The following is a 10120-nucleotide window of genomic DNA, read 5'->3' as shown; positions in this document are numbered from 1 at the left end:
GGGGCATCGTTAATCCTCTCTTGCCTTTTTCTTCCTGTGTTGAAGTCTCCGGGGCATGGGGGAACCAGTGCTCCCCACAGACCTTCCTCACTCAGCCTTTTCACCTCTGGGGCTGGTGAGGGGCTGGGAGGAGAGAGCCTCTATGTCAGACCACAAACCGTCTCTGCCAACCCCCAGCAGCCAGACAGAGGAAGAAGTGGACAACTGGAAATCCAAGGGGGCTGTGCCACGCCTTCCTCCCCTAAACCCAGACTCCGGTCGTGGCCTGGAAGTGGGCAGTCAGAATGGGCTCCTCGGCCCTGCTGCCCTGGAAGGGGCGGGGATGGAACTGTCCCAGGTGTGTGTGGGGACCACCTTCAAGGAGTGGAAGGCTGGCTTGAGGCCACGCGGCTGGGGCGGGGGCTTCTGTCTGCCTGTGCTTCATCGGGCGATGGCTCCACCCAGCCCCTGTACCAGTGCGCTCTTCCATTCCCTAAAGAGGCTTCCAGAGAAAAAGGCAGCACAAATCAAGAAAAAACTCAGCAGAAACAAACAGTACACTTTTAATTAAGGACCTGTAGCTGTGCAGGATACAAACATCTGGGCATCAGTGACTTTCCTCTTGCCCCCGTTGGTCCCTAATGGCGGCAGAAGATCCCAGCTGACCACGGCCCCTTTCTCTGGGGTCAGAGGGAGAAGACCGGCGCAGTCAGCAGGGGCAGCTGTTGCAGGTGGGAGGGATATTTTCCCACAGGAAAAAAGGTCTCCGTGATGACACGGGGTCTCTGTAGTCATGTTGAGAGCCTCATGGCCCTTGGCATAATTGATGGTGTGGGGTAGAAGGTGTCTTGGAGTTTAAGTGGTTGAGAGGGAAGGAGGTGCCACAGACTTGGAGGAACTGGTGCGAAGCCAGGGAGACACAAATCCAGGCAGGGCTGTGGGATGGGTTAGGGAGCAGGGCAGCAGAAGGTGTGACTCAGGAAGGAGGGGCAGGTGACAAGCCCCTGGGCAGGAGCCCTGTGGCCATGGGATCATTTTAAATTGAGACCAGAGGAGGGGAAGGTGACAAGCCCTGGGCAGGAGTCCTGTGGCCATGGGATCATTTTAAATTGAGACCAGAGGGTGAGCAGTCCAGGGCAGCTAACCTTGGCTAGAAAGGGCAGAGGCAGACGGGCCTGCTCTATCTCACCTCTTAAGAAGGTGGGCAAGATGGAGATGCCATAGTGGATGCCACAGTTGCCACAGCCTGCTGCAGAGACCAGGCAGGAAGCCTGGCTCTCAGCCATGCAGGATGGACAGAAAGATTCTATTCCAGGAGGGGAGCTGCCCTGGAATGCCCCAAGGACAGCCAGGACCCACTGTTTCTTCAGGATTCCCCCATTTTCTCCTATGGGACCTAATGCCTGTGCCTGGGTCCTGGCAGCGCTCTGGACTCCACACTCTCCTCCTGGGTTTCACCTTTGTAATAGGATCCCTGTAGACCAGGCCCACGACAAATACTATCTCCAGCGGGCAGGGCAAAGGAAGGGCGCGGCGCCAGGCAGCGGTGTGGTTGTCCATCAGGAAGAGGCCGACTTCTCCCGGTGAAACTGGGCAGACAGAAGGCAGTGAGAAATGAGATCTCGGGGTGGGGAGACTCTCAGAAAGAAAAAGGTGGGACTGACCTTCTGCACAGCAGCAATGGCAGGGCCAAAGGTAGCTTTAACCTCCACACGGGCTCGGATCCAGGCTGGCAACTTAGCCAGGACAGGGGGCCGGGCATATCGCTGGTCCAGGAGCACTATGCTGGCAAAATCCTTCTGGTGCCTGATGGCCCTGCCTGCACAGGAACAGAGGCTGGGTCTCCGAGTAACACCTGCCTCCCTCACAGCACATTCCCAAGGCGTCCTCTTCCCCTTCCTCAGACTTAAGGAGACAGAGCAGGCATCCCCGCTTTCCTGTTCTCCCCTTCTCCAGCTCCCATCTGTCCACCCAGCCGGAGGCAGCTGGCCTCACCTATGGACTGGTTGACGGCCTTCATGCACAGGTTCTCCACCAGATTCTTCCCTGGGGGCGCCTGGCCTGGGGCTCTGGGCTGGGGGTGGAGGGGATGACTCATCAGGACTGTTTCCTGCCTGCAGCTCTCCCTGGGAAAAGACCCTGCCAGGCTTTGGAGCCAGACCAGGAGGCTTCATGGCCAACGCCAGCAGCACGGGCCCAGGTGACATCCCAGGGAAGATCAAGAGGGTGTGGAGAGGCATCCAAGCCTCCGGAGGGAGCAGGAGACGCCAGCACAGTGGGGAAGGCCCGGCTGTATCAGCCCTAAGGGCGACACCACTCCCACCCACCGCCCACTCTCCTCTCACCCTCTGCGACACTGGGGTCACTCACGAGGGTTTGATCCAAGTAGGCCATCTTCTCCTGCAGCTCTGGAGACCTGATGTTGGGGAAGGGCATGCCCACCATCACCACACACCTGGGGGGAGGCAGGAGCCCAGGGCGGGTGGACGTCAGGACCTCCCGGGTCATCACCCACATCTCACCAGCTGCTCCGTTCTACCCCTTCCTCAGCCCTCTCCGACAGCGATCAAAGCTTTGACCCTCCCTGCTCTGTACCTACCACCTGGAGAGGGCTTGTTCAGCTGAGAGACCCCATCTAGGCCAATGGATTGGGTACTGATACCGCAATGGCCAGCCTGATTTTCCACCTGCTCTCCCAGGGCCAAACCCAGAGCTGCTGAGCCCCTCCCTCCAGCTGGCTGGTCTGAGCAGTCGCAGCCCAGTTGTGGGCTCTAATGGCAGCAGACGCAGGCAGGGGCCCAGCTGCTGGGAGTGAGGGCCGGCCACGTATCATAGTCCAGGACAGGAGCAGAACCACTACTTACCGGCCTAGGTTGTCAGAGAAGTTGATCCCTTCACTCATCTTTCCTCCAACAACAGACAGGAGAAGAGCCCCCGTCACCCTGCCTCTCTCCTGGCCACAGGCCTGCGGGAGACACCCAGATGCTGACTTGCCGAGCCAAAGCTTGGATGTCACCCACATTTCCAGCTGCCACCCCTGCACCCAAGCTCGGCATTAACGCCCGCACCTGAATGCACCTGGAATACGCCAGCAGCACCTGCTCCACCTGGTGCGCGCTCTTAGGTTCCTGGAATATCTGAGAAAGACAGAGGACATCTCCCAGAGACAGGTTCAGGCTGCCAGGTCTCAGGCCTGTTCGTGGCCTTGTGTTTTCTGGCCAGGGGACTGAGAACCTCACAGCCAGGGGCTTTGGGGAAATCCTCTGCAATCAGGGACTGGGAGCAGTGGGGATGAGGAGCCAGAAGCCTGTCCTGACTCGATGAGCACAAGAACTCCCAGGAGGACTCAGCGGCACTGTCCGCAGGAGTGGGAGGGGCGGCTGACAGGCCACTCACCTTCTTCCTGGCAGCCAGGCGGCCCAGCAGGCCACCCTTCTCCCAGTGGGCATGGACCTGGCGCAGGTACTCGTAGGAGGGGAAGAAACAGACCACCCCTCCAGGAACCACGCTGCACAGGTTACAGAGGATGCGACCCGCCTCGTCCATCTAACAAAGGAAGAGAGGAAGCCCCCATGGAGCCACGTCTCAGTCACCCACAAACCATCTTAACCTGAAACTCAAAACTGAGGAGAGACCCACGGCAGGACTACAGCCAAGGAGGAGGACTTGGCTCCCCTGGGTGGGAACCACAGGGTGCTAGGTGCCGCCTCCCACCAAACGCACCCAGCGCTGCTGCTGACTGTGCCTTTCTGACACACGTCACAGCACTAGTGTCCCTGGGGGCCTTCCTACTGCCCTGGCACTGAGTCCTCCCGTCTTCACTCCAGGTTCCTGATGGGCACTGCAATGACAATCAGGGGCTGCACGCCCCAGGAGATGCACCCCAAGCCCCGCATCCCTGCCACCGGCAGGAGCAGATATAACCAAAGGGCAAGAGAGCCCAAGGGAACCAGCAGCTGTCCTCTGCGTGAGGCATCCTCAGGGCATGCCTGGAGGTTTTAAGAATATGTACTTCGCAGCCTAAGGGGTGAGGGGCGGGGAACTCAGACCTTCCTCCATAAGCATCTAGATCGATGCCGCTCATTCTGTGAGGCTCTATAGCGGGTGCCCCCTCCCCACCCCGCCCCAGCCCCATGCAATTTCCCCAACACCTGAAAACACTCAGGGTGGGCCAGAGTGCCCCTGCCCCGGAAAACCCTTTGCTGCCTGAGCCCAGGCTGTGGCACGGAGAGCTAGCTGGGACTGACCATCTGAGGCAGCTCTCTTTTCTGGAATGTGAATTCCAGCGGCTGGTTGGAGATCCCGCTGCAGATGACAAGGGGCAGGATATTGTCTGGAGGGATCACGTGACCTGGTAAGAGCCAGGGAGGGGCCGAAAACTGGAGATGCAGGGGTGCTGTGAGACACAGTGCAGAAAGGGCATTTCCCCGCCCCATCTTCCAGCACAGGAGCAGCGACTGACAGCGCTCACCCACCCACCATCGCCAGTCACCCTGGGCAGCAGGCAGCAGGGAGCAAAGCAGGAGAGCCTGAGCGAGCGCACGAAGGGCAAGGCTCCCATCCCGGGGTCTCCCCCGCCCCTGTGCCTTGTTGCAGTAAGAGGTTACACGCAGAAAACAGGGGCCAGAACCTGACCTCTAGCCTGCCCCACCCTGGGCACAGCTCCTCACCACAGGAAAACTCCACCACGCGTTCAGCTTCCACCCCGGCACAGGCCAGCAGCTGCTGCCGGAAGTCAGACACCTGCAGACCAAGGCCACAGCGTCACGGCCCCGTGGCCCCTCAGAGGCCCGCCAGAAAGGAAGCGAGAAGTCTGGGCTAAGAGACAGCAAGTGCACACAAACTGAAAGAAGAGGTCAAAGAAAACGCTGACGGCAAACTAACAAAAAGAAAAATGGTGACTGATACCCACTGCTGAGAGTCTCGTTTAAACTACGTGCAGGAACAGCAAAGGAAATTCAGCAAATCTGGCACAGTCACTCTCAACCCTGGCCACGCAGCAAAATTACAGTGAAAATTTTCAAAAATACACGTGGCCAGGTCCCAGCTCAAACTACTGAATAAGAATCTCCAGGCTTTCACCTATTAAGATAGGCAAAAATCCAAAAGTAACCACTCTGTGGAGACACAGGCATTCCTAGACATTGCTGGTGGGATACAGAATGTCCAATTCTTATGAAGTGGAATTTCACAGTAGTTAACAAATTAAATGTATTTATACTTTTAAACCCAGGATCCCATATTTAGGAGTTTACTGAGACTATACGGCCCACAAATACCAAACAGCATGTGCCCCGGGCCTTTCCCTGTAATCGTGCACCTGCCTATCCAGACAGTACTGGTTGAATGAGCTCCCTACATCTGCCGGACGGAGAACCACGCAGCCCACTAGGGGAGCAATGGTCGGGACAACTGACTAAGATGCCTTCTATGTAAATAAAACAGGAAAGGGAAAAATGAAGACACATTTTTGCTTATTTGGGGGAAAAAGAAAGACTGCAAGGACAGGCTAGTAAAACTGACTCCCTGTGGGGGTGGGGAATGGGCTGGAGAAGGATGAGAGTGAGGCTTTCCTGAATAGATCTTTTTATATTAGCTTTGACTTTTGAACCATACAAATATTTACATATTTAAAAACTACAAGTCAGAAAAGAAAAAAGCATATTCTAAAATTGAAAAGAAAATGAAACAAAAACAGCCTAGCTCTCTATCAAACGGACAACAGAAGCACACGGAGAGAAGCCTGGTTCCACACGACTTTAGAGCCTAGTGACCAGACATCCTTAGTGGGTCAGACTCTTAAGGGCAAAGAGGAAAGTCAATTTCAATCAGAGAAGTAATATTGGTATTATGATTTCAAAACTTTTAAGTATATTATAGGATAGAGCAGGTAAGTATGTTAATGTGCCACAAATGTTCAGGCTTAAGAGTAAAAGAGGTACAATGTAAGCTCAAGTAAACAAATGCTTTTTTACTTAGAAATACCAATATGGGCCAGGCGTGGTGCCTCATGCCTGTAATCCCAGCTCTTTGGGATGCCCAAGGCTGGCGGATCACCTGAGTTCGAGACCAGCCTGGCCAACGTGGTAAAACCCCATCTCTACTAAAATACAAAAATTAGCCGGGTGTGGTGGCACATGCCTGTAATCCCAGCTACTCAGGAGGTTGAGACACGAGAATCGCTTGAACCCAGGAGGCAGAGGTTGCAGAGAGCTGTGATCGGGCCACTGCACTCCAGCCTGGGAGACAGAGCAAGACTCTGTCTCAAAAAAAAAGAAAAAAAAAAAAAAAGAAATACCAGCATAGATTCATTCTGAAAACATTTCCTAGATCTGTCTACTGAAATGCCCCAGGAGCATGCCAAACCCCTAGCACCCACAGCTTGATTTCTAAACATCATTCCCCATTACAAGAAACCAGGGTGGCTTGGAGAAATGAATCCAGTGTGGGGGCGAGGATACCCATGGTGAGCCCAGGACATTCTGTTGTGCTGGAGGCAAGACTGACCGGGCCACGGTGAGGATCTGACCTAGCAGGAAGGGGCTGTCACAGCAGCTGAGACAACGTGAATGTCAGAAACAATAATGACTATAAACTACTTTAGTACGCTGAATGAAGAGAACTATGAATCTATACATACAAAAATATAAAAATCAAAAGCTAAGGCAGCTGGGGCTGGGAAGCACTGCTTCAGGATTCCCAGCAGCTTTTCGTCCAGGAGGCCCTTTCCTAGTGGGAGTCACCACTGTGCAGAGATGCCGTTACATTCATCCCAGTCATGCTCAAAACAGAAAACTGCAAATAACCTGCACATCTAGTGAAACAGGAGCAGCTACATGAAATGCTACATATCTGTGTACCTGGAATCCAGCACAGCTGGGATACTGAGATACGCGCATGCTTGCTGACAAGGAGACAGCTTTGTGACCCTCTGCTGCGGAGTGAAAAGAGCGAGCTCCAGTGACAGCACGTGGAGGGAACCGCACTTTCGTTTTGAAAATAGGTATGCACATAAGTAAAAATTATGCCTACAAAGACTATTATATTCATATACATCAAAATGAACCTTTTAAAAGTGGAATCCTAATTTTTTTCCTTGAGTTTCAAACCATAGAACAGCTTTCTCTGGGAGACATGTGATGGTGGGGCTACAGAATGGAGCAGCAGAGGAGTCCCCGCTGCCCCTCCAGTCTAAAAGGCACAGCAGTGAGACAGAATAGCAGTGTCACCCAGTGGACAGCACTGGGCCTGCTTGAGCTGACCCTTTCTGGCTTGGGGCCCCAGGAGAGAATAGGACTGCAAATGCATCTCTCCAAAGCCACCATCTCATCCCAACACATGGGGCACAAGGGGCTGGGAAAGGTGTCCTTACCGGCTGCATGGTCCCCCCTGCAATGACCACTGCCCGGCACTCCGTCACCACTTGGGCAAAGTGCACAGCTGGATTCAGGAGCAAAAACTTAAGGGTGCTCTGACTGAGGCTGCCTGGAAAAACAGATCGGTGGGGAGGTGAGTGCAAGCAAATAGACACTTCTATTGTCCCAGCAAAGGGGGTCCCCAGGTGAGTCCAGGTCTGAGGCACAAGTGCCAGTGCTTTCTCTTTAAATTAAACACCATTTAATCTCTAGGACAACCAGCCCACAGAGGTGGACCATACTATCCTCTCCATTTTATTTATTTATTTTTTTGAGATGGGGTCTCAATCTGTTGTCCAGGCTGGAGTGCAGTGGTGCAATCTCGGCTCCCTGTAACCTCCACCTCCTGGGTTCAAGTGATTTTCCTGCCTCTGCCTCCCAAGTAGCTGGGACTACAGGTGTCCGGCTAATTTTTTGTATTTTTAGTAGAGACGGGGTTTCGCTGTGTTAGCCAGGATGGTCTCAATCTCCTAACCTCGTGATCCACCCGCCTTGGCCTCCCAAAGTGCTGGGATTACAGGCTTGAGCCACCGCGCCCAGCCTATCCTCTCCATTTTCATACAAGGAAACTGAAGTTGAGAAAGAAAACAGTCCAAATCACAAAGCTCATAGATGACAAAACCATGACCCAAACTAAAGCCCATCTGCCCCACAATGCAAGCTTCCCTAAGACCTTTGCCCAAGAGGACTCCCAGCCCAGCCCCTCGATCTCCTCCTGTCCACCTCCACTGCTTGCCCAGGTCACAGCAGGCCAGTGCCCACTGCACTGCTTCCTTCCAACCCGGAAGTTCCCAGGATGGAAGGAAAGAATCCTTTCACACTGCGGCTCCCTGGCTCAGCTTGGCTCCTTCCTGGGAACTGAACCTGGCCAAGAAGCACCTGATTACCTTGGCGGCTAAGGATGACCCTGCCGTCCTGGTTGGCTGTAGTGAGAGCTGCCAGGAAGCCTTCGATGTGCATCAGTGGGGAAGCTGGTCGCGGGGCACTAGCCTGACTCTCATCTGCGGGGGCTGCGGGAGCTGCACAGAGCAGAACGGGAAGGAGGCCTCCTTGCGGTCAGGTCCACATGCAAGGAACGGACGTCTTTGCCCAGGCTTGCAGCTGGCTCTGCTTGCCCACCCCACTGCCTTACCTTCAGTCGTCCTGGGCTGCAGGCTCTGCAGGAATTGCTGAAACCCAGCCAGTTTGGGCTGCTCCCGGGATGAGAGCACTGCTCCATACCGTTCTGTGAATCCAAAGAGCTGGGTGGAATGAGAGAGAGCAGTGGAGAGGAACGAGGATCAGCCATGAAAGAGAGGCTGGGTGGATCGGAGGCTCTGCCAGGCCCAAGACGCCTGCAGCACACATGCCACCACCCCAGCAAGGCCCACTGCACCAAGGAGGGTGGAGACGAAGGGGACTCTGGAGTTCCCTGAGGGCAGGGGAGGAAAGCATGGCAAGGGCAGGGGGTCGGGGCACAGGTGGGTCATGTTCAGGACCGTAAGACGTGAGCAGTTACCTTTCTGCTGATCATGCTCTTCTCACAGTATCGCTGCACCTGCAAAAACCAAGCCCAGCTGTAGGCATGTGTGCAAACTGAGCAAGCTGTCATCTTCAAAACAAAACAAAACACACACACCACTTTTACCACCCAGGCAGCACAACACAGTGCTACCTTCTGAGGCACCCGGAGCCTCCCTGCCAGCAACCCTGTCATCCCCTCTCCGAGGCCACCCCCTCCTCTACTGCTCCTGCCCACAATGCAGTGTCCTCCTCAGCGGGGAGACCCTCTTTCCAAAAGTGTTTCTCAAGTCTAAGAGTGCTCAGTACAATCGAGGTCCCCTTGGCTTTCCTTCCAGGTGACAGAGTTAAAAAAAGGAACTTCTATGAGCAAAGCCACAGAGGAGGTGATGGCTGGGGCCTGCTCAGGGGCTGGGGCAGTGCCACTAAGTCGGTGCATCCAGTATGTGTGGTTTGGTGCCAGATCTCAGCTGGGGATGCAGAGATGGGGAGTTTGGAGCCTTTAAACTGGTTTCTAAAAAGAGCGACATCCTTCGATGAGGATTCCCTTGATGGTGGGTGATGAGACCCATGGGAAAAAGAGAGGAGAAGGAAAGCAAGAGGGGCAGAGGGATGGCGAGGAAGGAGGGCCTGCATGATGTCCCAGCTGTGGGAGAAGCGCAGGGATGGCAGGACTGTCTGAGGGCTGTCGGGCCTGGCGGCTATCACAGGCCTGTGGGAGACAAGGGAAGAAAGGCATCAAGGATGACCTGGATCCAGCCTGTCTGGCAGGGATGGTGGCAGTGACAGTGACCCAAATGGGTAATTCAGTGGGAAAGCTGGTTTTAAGAAAAAAAAGACAGGCAGGATGGGATGAATGCGGGGCCCCGACTCAATGCAGCCAGGTTGGGACGCTGTCTCTGCCGTGTGCTATTGGCTCACTTGGGGGAACACTGTGCTCGCCACCCTCTTGAAGTCACCTCCCTGGGCCTGTTTGCTTTCCTTGCTGGGGCAAAAGAATATCCTAGCTCAGAACCACAGCACATGGCATGCCGCTAGAACACAGGCAGAACCCTGAACCTGGGGGCAGTCACTGTTGCTGATTTGAGTGACAAAGTTGGGGTTCAGGCGGCAGTGGCCATGTTCCATGTGGGGAGCGCCGGGTATGCAGACCTGGAGTGAGCAGAGGTCTGAGGCTGCAACCAGACCCAAGGCCCAAGTGGGAAGACGTGATGAGTTGCACAGAA

General features: G+C 54.8%; 1 protein-coding gene across 9 annotated transcripts in view; it reads right to left on the bottom strand.

The window, feature by feature from the left end:
- Nucleotides 1–518: 518 nt before the first annotated feature.
- Nucleotides 519–10120, bottom strand: part of DDX11 (DEAD/H-box helicase 11) — a 30424-nt gene continuing 20822 nt past the window's right edge. For 3 of the 9 annotated variants that reach the window (XM_033223394.1, XM_033223398.1, XM_033223397.1), the window contains exons 15-26: nt 8893–8931; nt 8527–8635; nt 8282–8434; nt 7352–7464; nt 4650–4722; nt 4227–4330; nt 3376–3525; nt 3048–3116; nt 2844–2944; nt 2350–2434; nt 1975–2053; nt 519–1798 (exon numbers count right to left, since the gene is read on the bottom strand). In XM_033223394.1, coding sequence (XP_033079285.1) covers nt 1539–1798; nt 1975–2053; nt 2350–2434; nt 2844–2944; nt 3048–3116; nt 3376–3525; nt 4227–4330; nt 4650–4722; nt 7352–7464; nt 8282–8434; nt 8527–8635; nt 8893–8931 — 1335 coding nt within the window. In that variant the 3' untranslated portion in view covers nt 519–1538. The remainder of the gene's footprint in view (nt 1799–1974; nt 2054–2349; nt 2435–2843; nt 2945–3047; nt 3117–3375; nt 3526–4226; nt 4331–4649; nt 4723–7351; nt 7465–8281; nt 8435–8526; nt 8636–8892; nt 8932–10120) is intronic. The other 6 variants (XM_033223401.1, XM_033223402.1, XM_033223395.1 and 3 more) reach the window with 4 other exon arrangements.

The sequence above is a fragment of the Trachypithecus francoisi genome, unplaced genomic scaffold (assembly GCF_009764315.1).
Source record: "Trachypithecus francoisi isolate TF-2019V2 unplaced genomic scaffold, Tfra_2.0 Lachesis_group11, whole genome shotgun sequence".
NCBI classification, from domain to species: domain Eukaryota; kingdom Metazoa; phylum Chordata; class Mammalia; order Primates; family Cercopithecidae; genus Trachypithecus; species Trachypithecus francoisi.
Note: the sequence above shows the minus strand (reverse complement) of the source record. Positions and strands in the feature narration are given on the sequence as shown.